Raw genomic sequence first — 14,430 nt, forward strand, 5'->3', positions numbered from 1 at the left:
GGAGTTTGCAAGAAGAGTATTTGTATGTTCACACAGCATTTTGTAGAAGCCTCTTAAGACTACGTACTACTTTTCACTGGAATTGGTGGTCTCAGTTTCTCTCTCCATCAGTGACCAACACTGTGTTCTGTTTATATTTGTATCCCAAGGACCTAAGCACTCAAATATATATTGTATGAGTGAATAAGAACTTACAGATCTGAGATTTTCTGGAGCGTGAAAACAGTGGCTTTGTTTTTCTTTGAGGTCCTAGTTTAAGTTAATTTTGTCTCTAGTAGTGAGTTCTTTTTTTTTTTTTTTTCCAGTGTTTATCTTTCAGAGAGAGAGTAAGAGAGCAAGAGCGTGTGAGCAGGGGAGGGGCAGAGAGAGAGGAAGACATAGAATCTTAAGCAGGCTCCAGGCGCTGAGCTGTCAGCACAGAGCCTGACATGGGGCTCGAACTCAGGAACCACGAGATCACAAACTAAGCTGAAGTGAGACACCTAACCGACTGAGCCACCCAGGTGCCCCTCTAGCAGTGACTTCTGATTTTCACCTAGATTGACCACAGTTTAGGAGTTAATATGCTCGTTGTCTGAAAGTAAAGGGAGTGAGTGGTAGTTATTTGTGTCTGTCATGGAAATCTAGTTTTTTGTATTTATATTAAAAATTTGTTTTCTCTAAAAATCTTGATATCTGTCTCTAAAACATAGACTTGAAAATTGTGTCTTATAGCTAATGTAACCGCATATACTAAAATACTGTGGATTCTCTGGAACACTTGAGAAGTAAAACTAACTTCATAAAGTCATGTGTTTGTTTTGTTTTGCTTTCTTATTTTCAAGAGAGAAGGCATGAGCAGGGGGAAGGGGCAGAAGGAGAGAGAGAGAATCTCAAGTAGGCTCTGTGCTGTTAGCTCAGAGCCTGACATGGGGCTTGATCCCATGACCTTGGCATCATGACCTGAGCTGAAATCAAGAGGCAGATGTTCAACTGACTGAGCCACCCAGGCACCCCTATAAAATCATATTTAAATACTTAAAAAAAATCTGACTATAGAATGATTAAGTAGAAAAGGATTTGAATGAATGAATGACTTCCTGTCTCTGTTGAAGATATTTTGAGCAACTACTGATGATCTTTTACAAGAAGAGGGAAAGTATATGGTCTGTCATAGGAGTCAAGACTTTGAGGTTTGGTGGGAGAAAAAAATAAAAAAACCGCTCATCGTAGGAACCAGTAGTCATCCATTTCAAGCAGAGTTTGTGGTATGGTATTTTTTTCTTCATGGTAAATGTATATTTTATTACCTGTCTTTAGAGAAATAGTTGCTTATGTGCTATTTGTGGTGTTTAAATTTTTTTTTAATTTAATTTTCTTTTTTTATAATAAACAAGACATTTATTTTTCATACTCATTTGGGGGAAAGGAAAAAAGCCAATTTGCCTTATGCAATGATCTTTCTGAAAGAGTGTCCATTCATTCCATAGAATTGGATAGGTTGCTTGATCTGAGGATTTTGGACTTTTCACTCATAAAGAGAACTTCCTCTCTAAAGAGAGTGGTCAGAGGGTGAGTCTTCATGAGCAGCTTTGCTGGTGCACAGCCAGAGTGCTTCTCTGAGTGAAGCTTTTCCCACACTGGCCACACAGTAGGGTGTCTGTCCTGTGTGGATTTTGCCATGTGGGATACAATTCTTCCTGGTGTGGAAACTTCTGCACTGTGTACAGGCATAGGGTTTCAGGCTTGTGCAGACTTTGAGGTGGTCAGTTAAGCTTAATTCAGCTTCCTTACTTTTTTATTTTTTAAAGAACAGAGCCTTTAATTTTTTAGAAATGTTTATTTATTTTTAAGAAAGAGGGAGGGAGGGAGAGAGAGAGAACGAGCGAGCATGCCAGCAGGGGCGGGGCAGAGAGAGAGGAGGGACAGAGGATTTGAAGCAGGCTCTGTGCTGACAGCAGGGAGCCCGATGCGGGACTTGAACTCAAGAACCGTGAGATCATGACTTCAACTGAAGTCAGACGCTTAACTGACTGAGCCACCCAGGTGCCCATAAGCTTCCTTTCTGATTGAAGGCTTTTCACCACTGTGAACTTTTTTCTATGAACAGCAAGGTGATTTTGATTCCTGAAGTTTCTCTGACAAATAGCACACTCATAGGGTTTCTGTCTGGTGTAGAGTCTTTCATGAACGGCCAGACTACCTCGTTGACTAAAGCTTTTCTCACATTCCTTGCACTGATAGGGCTTCTCTCCTGTGATTACTGTTGGCCATGAAACTTTTTCCACAGTGGGTACACTCAAAGGGGCTTTGACCAGTGTGGATTCTCTCGTGCAAGGTTAGACCAACTCCTTTGTGCCTGAAGGATTCTCCACATTCCTGACCTTCATAGACCATCTGTCTTACTCCTGGCGAATCTTTCCTGTAGTGTCTTAGAATCTGGGCATTTTGTTCTAGCTTCTCTCTTCTTAAAAAATTCTGGAAATCCTAGCTTGAGGATCCTGTGACATCAGAGTGATCATATTTGTGGTTGGGGCTTCTATCATCACATTAAAAAGTGCTACATTCTGGATATATCTTCCATGACAGTCTGTTGGACTGGGGTAGCTGTTGGAAATGCAAACATGTCCGTGCCTGCTCAGTGTCCTTAATCACCACCTGTTCATGTGATTCTTCCATGGGCTGTCCTTAAACACCACAGTGGCCTACACCGGCAGACAGACAAAGCCCGGTGCCGAGCCCACAGCAGCGCCTGCCTGTTTGTGGTATATATATTTTATAATGTTTATTTATTCTTGAGAGACAGAGCACGAGTGGGGGGAAGGAGCAGAGAGAGAGGGAGACCCAGAATCTGAAGCAGGCTCCAGGCTCTGAGCTGTCAGCACAGAGCCCGACGTGGGGCTCAAACTCACGAATGGCGAGATCATGACCTGAGCTGAAGTTGGACACTTAACGGGTTGAGTTACCTAGGCACCCCTGTGGCTTTTTTTTTTTTTTTTTAAATCTTCCAAATGAAGCCTGTGGTTTGCTTGGGTTATTTACTGACCACAGCCTGCTTGACGCCTCTTAGAAAAATGATTGTCATGACAGTAAACTTAGACTCACCCCCAAAGAATTCAACAGATTATCTGATGAGATTGTATCATCTTTCATGACCTGTGTCCTGTTCATGTGATGCTGGGTAGATGGCAGCTCGGAGTGATGTGATCTAGGAGGGTGGAGAACACTGAGGTCAGCTTTATGTAGGTGACTGTTTGTAGGTTCCACGAATACCAGTAAGAGTATCATAAAGTCAAAGTGCCCGATGGAGAACTAGTATTCCGGTTCGCATGGGCAGAGACTCGCTGTTAGCATCTCTTGGAGCCTTACACGGTCAGACACCGCTCTGAGCAACTTTATGTGAGTTGGTTTACTTGACCCTCACGACAGCCCTAAAGTCATCACCATTTTACTTAGGAGGAAACTGAGATTTAGAAATTAAGCAGCCTGACCAGTTAACAGAGCTGGCATTTGAATCTGTCCAACTTCAGAGCCCTTGCCGTGTGTCAGCATATTTCTTTCTTTACTCACTTCTGAGATGTCACATTCAACCTCAGCCACAGGAGATCTTTTTCCTTTGGTCGGTTTATGTGGAAAAGTGGCCTTTTCTGTGTAGGCTCCAGTGGAGACAGTCACCTTCCATTTATTCTGCAAATGTTTTTCTGAGGGTCCGCTGTGCTGTGCTTGGGCATTGCGGGTTGCAGGGCCAGACACAACAGGGATCCTGCGTGGAGTTTTCTCCATCTCTGTCTTGCCTCGTTCATACCTGTCATGACACCAGGATGCTTCTGTAATGTCCTGGCGCTGCCTGCCCTCTGTCACCCTTCACATGCCCTTCCTGCCTGAAGTGCCTTAAACCGTCTCCCTTAGTTCCTTAAATCAGTTTCGGTGTCTCTGAAAGTTTTTCTTTCAGAGGAAAAGTACATAGTCTCGAGGGGCACCTGGGTAGCTTAGTTGAGCGTCTGACTCTTGATTTTGGCTCAGGTCATGATCTCACAGTTGTGGGATCAAGCCCCACATTGGGCTCTGCGCTGACAGCACAAAGCCTGCTTGGAAGTCTCTGTCTCTCTCTGCCCTTTCCCCCGTTGCACGTGCTCACTCGCTCTCTCTCTCTCTCTCTCTCTCAGTAAATAAACTTTAAAAACTACATAGGCTTGAGGCTTTAATGTTTTTTCCATCTTCAACAAAGGGTTAAAGCTGAAAAAAAATCTGCCATCCCAAACTCCTAGAAAGCTATATGCAGAGAAAATTAGAAACAAATGCCTTTAGTATTAAAAAGCAAGACAAAAAATAAATGTAGTATTGGTCTTAAGAAACTAGGAAGGAGGGGCGCCTGACTGGCTCAGTCCATAGAGCATGTGACTTTTGATCTCTGGGTTGTGAGTTCAAGCCCCATGTTGGGCCTAGAGCTTACTTAAAAAAAATAACAGGGGCACCTGGGTGGCTCAGTCGGTTAAACATCTGACTTTAGCTCAGGTCATGATCTCACAGTTTGTGGGTTCGAGCTCCTTGTCAGGCTCTGTACTCTCAGCTCAGAGCCTGGAGCCTGTTTCAGATTCTGTGTCTCCCTCTCTCTCTGCCCCTCACCTGTTTACACTCTGTCTCTCTCTCTTTCAAAAATATACATTAGAAAAATAATAAAAGTAAATAAAAATAACTCTAAAAAAAAGAAACTAGGAAGGAAAGAACAATAAACGAAAAGTAGGAAAAAGGAAATAGTAAAAATGTGAATTCAAGAAAACAGAGAACATCAAGAAAGAAAAAAAAAACCCTAAAAGCTGGTTCCTTTTTTAATTTTATTTATTTGTTTGTTTTACATTTATTTATTGAGAGACATAGAGCACATGTTGGGGAGGGGCAGAGAGAGAAGGAGACACAGAATCTGAAGCAGGCTCCAGGCTCTGAACTGTCAGCACGGAGCCCGACGCGGGGCTCAAACTCACGGACCATGAGATCATGACCTGAGCTGAAGTCTGACGCTTAACTGACCGAGCCACCCAGGCGCCCCAAAGCTGGTTCCTTTTTAAGATCAGTAATGAATTACTGTCCCAAGTTAATATAACTTGTTTTAGAATTAGTCAAAATTATTTATTTTTAAATGTATTAAATTAACTAAACCTACTTAACTATCAGTAGGGGCTGATTGAATAAACTGGAACACATCCACACAGTAGAATGACCGCAGTTGCAAACAGAAGGAAGTTCTCTGTATTCTGCGTGGTGCAGCACAGTGCATGTAGAATGCTAGCTTTTGTGTAAAAATAAAAGGGAGGAAAAAGAACATACGTTAACATTTGCTTTCATCTGCAAGTATAAATGCCAGGAGGAAGGAGGCATTGCTAATCAGTAACCATGCTTCCCATGTAGTAGGAGTGGGGCAGGTGTGGACAAGAGTTCAGGAAGGGAGACTCTTCCCTCCATGTGTATTTTTAATGTTTGTTTATTTTTGAGAGAGAGAGTGTGAGTGGGGAAGGGGTAGAGAGAGAGGGTGATGGAGAATCCAAAGTAGGCTCTTCACTTATAAAATTGCTCTAAAAAAGAAAAAAAAAAAAAGTTCGATGCAGGGCTCAAGCTCACGAGCTGTGAGATCATGACCCAAGCTGAAGTCAGACATTGAACCCACTGAGCCACCCAGACGTTCCCATGCATATTTCTTTTAGAATTTTTGGAACCATGAGAATGCATTGGTTATTCGAGAATTAATTTAAGTTTGTTATGTATAAAGGTTTTGTTTTTTTTTTCCAGTCAATAGGAAAAAGGTAAACAGCTCAAACAAAAAGTGAGGAAAGTGCCTATCGTGGTACCTCCATGTTGTGGGGTCCTAGCCCGCTGCAGTGTGGTGGGGGGAGTGAACCAGAACAGCAGGGTCTGTCTCGGGGTGTTGAGAATACAGGCAAAACATTTATTTTCTTTCTTGTAATGTTCTTAAGTTCCTGCAGTGACTCCTCTCTGTAACAGAGGCAATTTCTAAAGAAGCAATTAAGATAAAGGAAGCCTAGAACAAAGTAAGAAAATTGAAAAAAGGAAAGTCAATCTGCAGAGTAGCAAGGGAAAACAGCGCTAGCAGATGTGACACAGATTATAAAGCAGCGGTAATTGCAATGCTGTGGCAGCAGCACAAATCCTGAACTTTCAAAGCTGTAGAAAGACTCACGCGCATCAGCGTGTTCTTGTGTGCCCATGAGAGATTGTGGCAAAATGAGTATTTGAAGTAGAAGAGTAATGGAAAGGGAAGGAATAATTCATAAATGGTGGTTGGTAATTTTGGAAATAATGTTCGCATGGTACATCAAACGGCTGGGACAGAGTTACACGTTAAAGAAGACTGACAGCTTTGAGCAGTTCATGTCAAATAAAATGTGAAGAATAGTAATCTTAATAGTCATGAGGAAACAGCCTCACAGTGGAAAATGTCTGTAGAGTTAAATTATTTTAAAGAATTCACATTTTCATGCAGCATATACTTAGGCCAAAAGCAAATGTGTGTAGATGTGTATCTGTCCTTAATATGGATGTGTCTTGTTTTCCGTGGATAAAGATGTAAAGGAAGTATGAGAATACAGACACAGCAACTGTCACAGTGTAGGAGTATAGATGAATTTTGTTTTCCCTTAATGATGTGCCAATTTTATTTTTGTAGCAAATGCTTATTTTTTTAATGTTTATTTTCGAGACCGTGCGAGTGGGGGAGGGGCAGAGAGAGGGGGACAGATCCAAAACGGGCTCTGTGCTGACAGCAGAGATCCTGTTGTGGGGCTCAAACCCACGAACCGTGATATCATGACCTGAGTCGAAGTCAGTTGCTCAATGAACTCAGCCACCCAGGTTCCTCCCAAATACTTATTTTGAAGCTGGAAAATCCCTCTGGAATAATAAAGTATTTTTAATGAAGGGACAAATTGATTTGGTGGAGAGCCCAATGACTATATATTATTTAGGCTATTTCATTACTGGGACATATCAGATCACTCTCGTAATATAAATCATTCAGGTAAACTTTACCAGTGTTTGGAGAAAGCTCTTTAAAAGCTGAAGAGAAGGCAAAGAGAAGAAGCCGTCAAGGGTGATGGTGGAGAGTTCTGTACTTAATTGTCAGTTGCAGCTGCAAAGGATTAAGCTATAGAATTCTGTTCACCTCTTTATTTTTACATTCTCTTTTTCCAGGTTGGTGGCACCAAGGCTGGCGTAGTCCGGTTTCTTGGGGAGACAGACTTTGCCAAGGGGGAATGGTGTGGTGTGGAGTTGGATGAGCCTCTTGGGAAGAACGATGGGGCTGTTGCTGGAACGAGGTTTGTTTGGAGTTGGAATCTTGCCTCCCTCTTGCACATATAAACGCTCAAGCAGATCTCACCAAGAGCTGCACTTTTATTGCTTAAGGCTCATGTACTGATTTTTTTCTCCCCACCAGAATTGGAGACATTCTTTTAACTGTTTCTTTTAGTAATCTGTAATGCATCTGAGTAAATTCTGAACAGGCATTCAATTTATTTATTTTTTTTAGAGTAGTTTTAGTTTCATAGCAAAATCGAGAGGGAGGTACAGAGTTCCCATATGTCCCCTGCTCCCCAAGTGCACAGCCTCCCCAGCTATCAACATCCTGCCACCCGATGGTACGTTTGTTACAACTAATGAACCTAGATTGACACATCGTAGTCTGAACCCCTCTGTTACAGGTTTATCAGATAGTAGATCTACTTATTCCCTTGTACTTTAGTAGATCTTTAGTAACAGATCAGTAATTCTGTCTCTGTGTATCACATTGTTATTTTTTAGTGTGTTTTCTAAAACATCCTGGAGGTTATCAGCCTCCATACATGTGAATGCTACGTGCTGGTTGATCACCCCAGCTTTCTGGTAGAATTCACAGCAAACCAGTCATGAGTTATAACCAGAAAACTATGCTTTTGCTTATAGTTGTGATTTCTTGTAATTAAGTCTTTTCGGTCACTGCTTTTATTGTTATTCTCTAAAGGTATTTTCAGTGCCAACCCAAATATGGCCTGTTTGCTCCTGTCCACAAAGTAACCAAGATCGGTTTCCCTTCCACGACACCGGCCAAAGCCAAGGCTGCCGCCGTGAGGCGAGTGATGGCAACCACGCCCGCCAGCCTGAAGCGCAGCCCTTCCGCCTCGTCTCTCAGCTCCATGAGCTCAGTGGCCTCCTCCGTGAGCAGCAAACCCAGCCGTACTGGATTAGTAAGCTTCCCCGTCCTCACTGCATGCCTCTCCCTTCCAGGCACGATAAATGCCTGCTGCTGGTGGACCTGCTTTGCTTTAGGAGCTATTAACTTGCCTTGTACTGAGTGTTAGCTGTAGCTTGTTGGAGGTCCGTTCCAGACGTCATAAAACAAAGCTTTAGCAGGAAGACAGATTTTGAAATAGGGTTTTGAACTCTGCTTCCAGGTTCTTGAGGCTCTAAGATGTATCTAGTTCTTGGTGAGTCTGTAGTAACTACTGTTGAGTCTAACATATGGGGTGATTTTCTCTGAAATTATTTTGGGCACAAGAATGACAGGAAGAAGGGAGGGATCGTTTTCCTCAACAACTTAGGTCTCTCTGACTTGAAACAATTTGAAGGAACTAAAGTATTCTGAGAAAAGGCGTGTTCTTAGAATTTAGGTAGTGTGTTAATACAGTCTAACCCACCGAGAGCGGTTAGTGTGTGGGATGTTCCTGTCTTGCGCCAGAGGACACACGGCAGAACGAGCAGAACTTGCAAGGATGCTAGGAAGTGCCACGCTGTGTCTCCTCTCTCCATCTCTTCCTCTCCCTTCCGCTTCCTCTCTCCACCTTTTTCCCATCAAGTCAGTCAAAATAGAATGATGAGAATTAAAATAGGCAGTGGTGGCTCATTCTGTTTGTTAATACAGTGTTTTATTAGGGTCAGAACAATGACTTCTTGTCTTGTCTCCTGCCAGTAAATTTATTTACCTGAAGTGAGGCAAACACGGTCTAGATTTGTAATGGCAGCATAAGACTGCACCGCAGACTGAATTCTGGATCTCTGTGTTAATGACCGTAAACTACAGACAGAAGGGAGAATGTTAAATGGTGTGATCGGAAGTAAGGCTGCCGGCCTGCGGTCTCGTTTTGCCTTCTCTTCCACGGTCCACAGTCCTTGGGAAGAGAACGGGGGAGGATTCTTTCCTTCTAGTGCGGGGTGGGAGAGGAGTGCTCCTCTGCCAGCCAGCTGGACTTTCTCTTAAATTCAAGCAAAATAAATACTTGCTTGGACTATGTCATTTCACATATGAAAAGAAAGTCTACATCTTCAAAAGAAAAATTACAAATGGACTTTTACAAGAAAAGCTTGATAAGAACAATGACGTAGAGGTGAAGCCACCCCTCTTTGGACAGAGCATCGTTCAGCAAACTCACATGGACATCTAGTCTACTTTGCTAATCCAGGAACAAGTCCATGCAAGTGTCTTCTCTGGATTAGGAATTCTTTCTTGAGTCACTTTTATTATGTTGTAATTGTAAGTGTTCATTTCTTTGGAAGACAACCAAGCTCTCCCTGCTCCCTCCCAACCTCTCCTCTTTTCAGACCAGTCCTGATCGTTCTTAGTTCACCTCACTCAGTGAAGAAAAGTGACAAAAGAGAAAGGAGTCTTCTTGTCTTGTAAAACAGCTTGTTTTTGTATATCTTTATTGAGGGTGGCTGTAGTTTCTAAACCAAAAATCACCGTAAAAGAATATGCCAAAAATACAGAAAAAGTGACTTCCTAGAAATATATCTCCCCAGAATAATCCCATGCATATGTATGGAAAGGTCTAATGATTCTTGAATGTAGAATCCTCCGAAGTACTGAGCACAGAGGTGCCCAAATGCTCTGATTTCCCAGCCCCTTAAGAGTTATTTTTTCATAGGGCCCCTGGGGGGAAAGAAATAGCAATTCTGTTTATGAAGCAGCTAAGGACAAACAAGTTAATATTTATGTTCTAGCAAGTTAGTAGTTGTTCAAAAAGAATGATACACATTAATTGAGAGAAGAAAGGATTTTTAGTTAATTCGTAAATAATCAAGCTTAGTGTTAGGTTGTATGGTCCTGTTGGGCACTGTACAAAGGTTGCTTGTCAAACCTTGGAGTCTTACTGAAAACTGCCACCTTCGTTTCCTCTGACACATTGATTGTGTCACTGATTTGCACAGTAAGTATTGGCTTTTTGTCATGGCAGCAACCAAGGCCTAGCTTTGGGAAGGCACAACGTTATCGAAAGGAATATAGTCCAGTTGCCTCAAACTCCATTGCCCCAAGCTGGTAGTTTGCACGGTGTCCAACCGGTGGTGCCGTGTTTCCCTTGAAATTTGAAAATCTTCCACAGTGCCCAGTGACTTGGCTGCAGCACCCTGGGTTATCTCTGTGCAGGGAACCTCAGAGCTACTTTATCCAGGAAGAAAAGTTAGTACCGAGAAAGTATAATTTTAACCATATAATGAAATTGGAAAGTCAAGGTCAGATGGTTAAAAGAACACTCCCCCCTGCCCCAGTATGTTTATGTAATTCAAGAAATTTCACAAAATAGAAATAAGCAGAAATAGAAACTCTAAGAGTAAAGGAATCCAGTCAAGCCCCAAACTAACTATTAATGACAGATCCTCACTCTGTCTGCCTCCTGGACGAGGGCTCAGATAGACGCATGAAGAGCATTCGAGTGGCAAACAAGGCTTCGATTGCAGGAGATGAAGTCAGGGCTGACTTGATCCAGATCCAGCGATCTGATCTCTAAGTCCACGGCCTTGGACAAATGCTTGCCAAGGGATGAGGCCTTTCCTGAACTCCCTCCCAGCCCCTGGAGCCTCACTTGGAAGAATGCTGTTCAACTTGCACACATTATCCCTTGCCATAATGGGAGGTTGTTTTCTCAAGTGTTTTTATCTGAACGATTAGCCTCAGTGTGGAGGAACAGCACAGAGTAACAGAGGCCCCGGGCGGCTTTCTTTCTCCACCCCTCCCCCCACCGCGTTTCTGCTCTGCCTTATTTTCTGTCTCCTCCCCTTCCCTCTCCAATCCCTTTACCGCTCCTCCCATCCCCTCCTCCTCTTTCTCCACAGATTCTCTTTCCCTCTTTTTCCTCCCTCTGCATGTCCTCTGTCTCCCTTTCTCTTACGCGTGGACTTGCCCACACACGTGCACACTCACCCCATACACATGCACTTTTTAAGGCAGAGTTTTCCTCTTCGTCTGATATTCATAAATCCCTCTGGTGATTGGGATTCAGGTCTTCAAGTTCTGGGTTCCTGGGTGAGATCTGTGCCTTTCATTTGTTTAAAAAAGTTTTTATTTAAATTAATAAATTTAATTAATTAAAAATTAAATTAATTAATTTCAAGTATACAATTTAGTGATTCAACACTTCCATCCAACACCTGGTGCTCATCACAAGTGCCCTCCTTAGTCCCCATCACATCACCTATTTCCCCCATTCCCCCCTCCCCCCTGGTAACCATCAGTTTGTTCTCTTAAGAGTCTGTTTCTTGGTTTGTCTCTCTCTTTTTCTTCCCTTTGCTCGTTTGTTTTGTTTCTTAAATTCCACATATGAGTGAAATCATATGGTATTTGTCTTTCTCTGACTTATTTCTCTTAGCATTATACTCTCTAGATCCATCCACATTGTTGCAGATGGCAAGATTTCATTCTTTTTTATCTGTGCCTTTCATTTTGAAAGAAAGATGAAGAAAATCCTGACAAAATCCAACTGTTTAATCAATAAGAGGACGGTTTTTGGCTCCAAGGGTGACCTCTTGGTTACTTAATGGTAGTTAGAGAAAGTTGGAAAGTCTCGACCTCAAGTCTGAGGAGCAAAAGACTGACCAAAACGTCGCAAGAAGAAGAAAACTACTAATGAAGCTCAGGTGGTAACAGAAGCTTGTTAAATGGGTTTGTGGAATTTTTCTAGATTCCTACAAGGCCCTGTCAGCTGAGCTCAGGGTACCTTTGATGTGAGCCACTTATTCTCCTTCTAAACATCTTTCTGATTGTTCCATGACTTCTCACATTGATGTGTTGTTTGTGAAATTTACAGTCAGGAGGCGCACGCTGTCTTGCTTCCTTGATGAAAAGCTTTTCCTAATAATTGGCAAGCTTGGGAGCAGGGGCAGCACCTTCGCTTTGCTGAGGAGACGCCTGCCATGCATGCCTCGTGCCCTCCTTGCATCCCCGATAGCATCATCGCCCTTCACTTCTTTAACTTTCCTTTGCAGTTGACTGAAACCTCCTCCCGTTACGCCAGGAAGATCTCCGGCACCACTGCCCTCCAGGAGGCCCTGAAGGAGAAGCAGCAGCACATTGAGCAGCTGCTGGCTGAACGGGATCTAGAGAGGGCGGAGGTGGCCAAGGCCACGAGCCACGTGGGGGAAATAGAGCAGGAGCTAGCTCTGGCCCGGGACGGACACGACCAGGTGAAGTCTGGTGCTGACCTTGTTTCGGAGATGGTGATGGGTTCTAAGCTGATCTTGTGGAGATGGTGGAGCTTTCTAAGTTGAGGGAGGAGGCTGAGCAGCGTACCTCGTGCTTGGAGCCAGGGAGCTAGTCTTGGGAGCACTGGAAATGAGTAGAAATGTCTTTGCTGGGCTTGTTTGAAGCTGTGACCTGGGGTACCACTTGGTATCGTCATAAAGATGCAGTTTTGTTCTTCTTGAGTCTACCGTAGTCCTTCGGTCTTTACATCCAGGCCTCTTGGCCTGTGTCAGGGGAACTTGTTTACTGGGACCTTACCAACGATTGCAACTCCTGTTTTGTAGATGACCTTCTGTATGCGTTTCAGCCGTAAAAAAGATGAGCGTTGTTGTACCATTGCCCTCTTTTGCTTTAATGGTGTGGTTTTTCATCATCTAGTTTCCAGGAATGCGGCCGAGAAGTAACCTATTAAAGATTATAGAAAGCATTTCACTGTGAAAAGGTTTTAGAGTCATACCCGCCCACAGTGGTACCACTTAGCTGTAGCTCTTTGGAGGCGTCCCTGGGCCTGTGTCTGGGTCCGAGGGAGGCCACTCACTGACACCCTTGTCTTTCTCAGCATGTCCTGGAATTGGAGGCCAAGATGGACCAGCTGCGAACGATGGTGGAGGCTGCTGACAGGGAGAAGGTGGAGCTTCTCAACCAACTTGAAGAGGAGAAAAGGTGACCTCAAACTGTTCCTTAGTGCAAGTGTGGCCTTTTCCTTCTAAATGACCTTAGGAAAACATTCTTATTAAGGTGTCAAGCCCTAGAACCAAAGGAGTGACTGTGTGTTCGGTAGAAATTCAACTCTTCATCTTGTGCCGGGAGGGTTTGCTTTGATTTGACTTTTTTTTGAGAAGTTTGGAATTATCTAGACATGGCCTGCTAACTTTAACAGCTGCTTATTGAGCACCTGCTGTGTGCCAAACATCCTCTTGAGGTTGGCCTTAGTGTCGTGAAGTCGATTCAAACCCTGCTTCCACCTGGAACCGTTTTTGGTGAGAAGACATTTTGGGTCCATGTTACCTAGTATGTATGTATTTTAAATGTTTGTTTATTTTGGAGAGAGAGAGAGAGAGAGCGCGTGCGAGCGAGCAAGAGTGGGGGAGGGGTAGAGAGAGGTGGGGATAGAGGATCTGAAGTGCGCTCCACACTGACAACAGTGAGCGCAATGCGAGTGTTGAACCCACGAACAAGATCATAACCTGAGCTGAAGTCAGACTCTCAACCGACTGAGCCACCCAGGCGTCCCCAAAGTGACCAAGTATTTATGAAACACCTGTGTATCTAAATAAAACTCTTCTGTCTGGTAAGTGATACAAGGGCCCTGTCCTTGAGAAACTCAGTACCTTGTTAGGAAAACATAACTTTCATGTGACGCAATTAGAGGATTATCCAGGTCAGGATGGAATCAGGTGCTAGATGGTGTGAGACAGAGCAAGTTTGGTTCTTAGCGGCTTCTTGAGGCTGTGAACTAACACAGTCTCTGAACAGGGTGTCTGCATGGAAACATCGGAACATTTCTGGACAACAGGACGTTTGTCCTGTCTTGCATTTAATGCCGCCATCTTGTCATTTCTGATGGTAGCAACTTAATTCAGTAGCCATCTGGTCTGTATGTTTAGGACCGTGAGAGGCACCACTGAGGTACGGGATACAGTGGACGTATAATAGAGTCTCTTATCAAGGAAATTATCTTCTTACTAGAAGGAGAAGTGCTATATGTAGGAAATTTTCTTCACATCCTAAAAATGGCTACGAATAAATGAGATATAGTAATAGGCCTTTCTAGGCTCTTCTGAATACCAAGGCAACAGTACCATTTGCTTTGGTTCTTAAACCAGCTCTTGATCTGCTGACTGCTGGGCAGGACAAATGTCCTCCCACACTTCCAGTGAGCTTGAGGGGTGTAAATTATTTACGATTATATTTCTGATTTAACAGAGTAGAATTTTTATTTAAAAAAATTT

The 14,430-nt window shown here is 43.3% G+C and overlaps 1 protein-coding gene across 12 annotated transcripts in view; it reads left to right on the forward strand.

Annotated features, from left to right (window-relative positions):
- Positions 1-14,430, forward strand: part of CLIP1 (CAP-Gly domain containing linker protein 1) — a 125,215-nt gene that overhangs the window by 51,371 nt on the left and 59,414 nt on the right. For all 12 annotated transcript variants that reach the window (XM_053901975.1, XM_053901968.1, XM_053901974.1 and 9 more), the window contains exons 4-7: positions 7,183-7,307; positions 7,991-8,213; positions 12,223-12,420; positions 13,038-13,141. In XM_053901975.1, the coding sequence (XP_053757950.1) occupies positions 7,183-7,307; positions 7,991-8,213; positions 12,223-12,420; positions 13,038-13,141 (650 nt within the window). The remainder of the gene's footprint in view (positions 1-7,182; positions 7,308-7,990; positions 8,214-12,222; positions 12,421-13,037; positions 13,142-14,430) is intronic.

This window comes from Panthera pardus, unplaced genomic scaffold (genome assembly GCF_024362965.1).
Source record: "Panthera pardus isolate Hobbes unplaced genomic scaffold, ASM2436296v1 HiC_scaffold_15, whole genome shotgun sequence".
Taxonomy (NCBI): domain Eukaryota; kingdom Metazoa; phylum Chordata; class Mammalia; order Carnivora; family Felidae; genus Panthera; species Panthera pardus.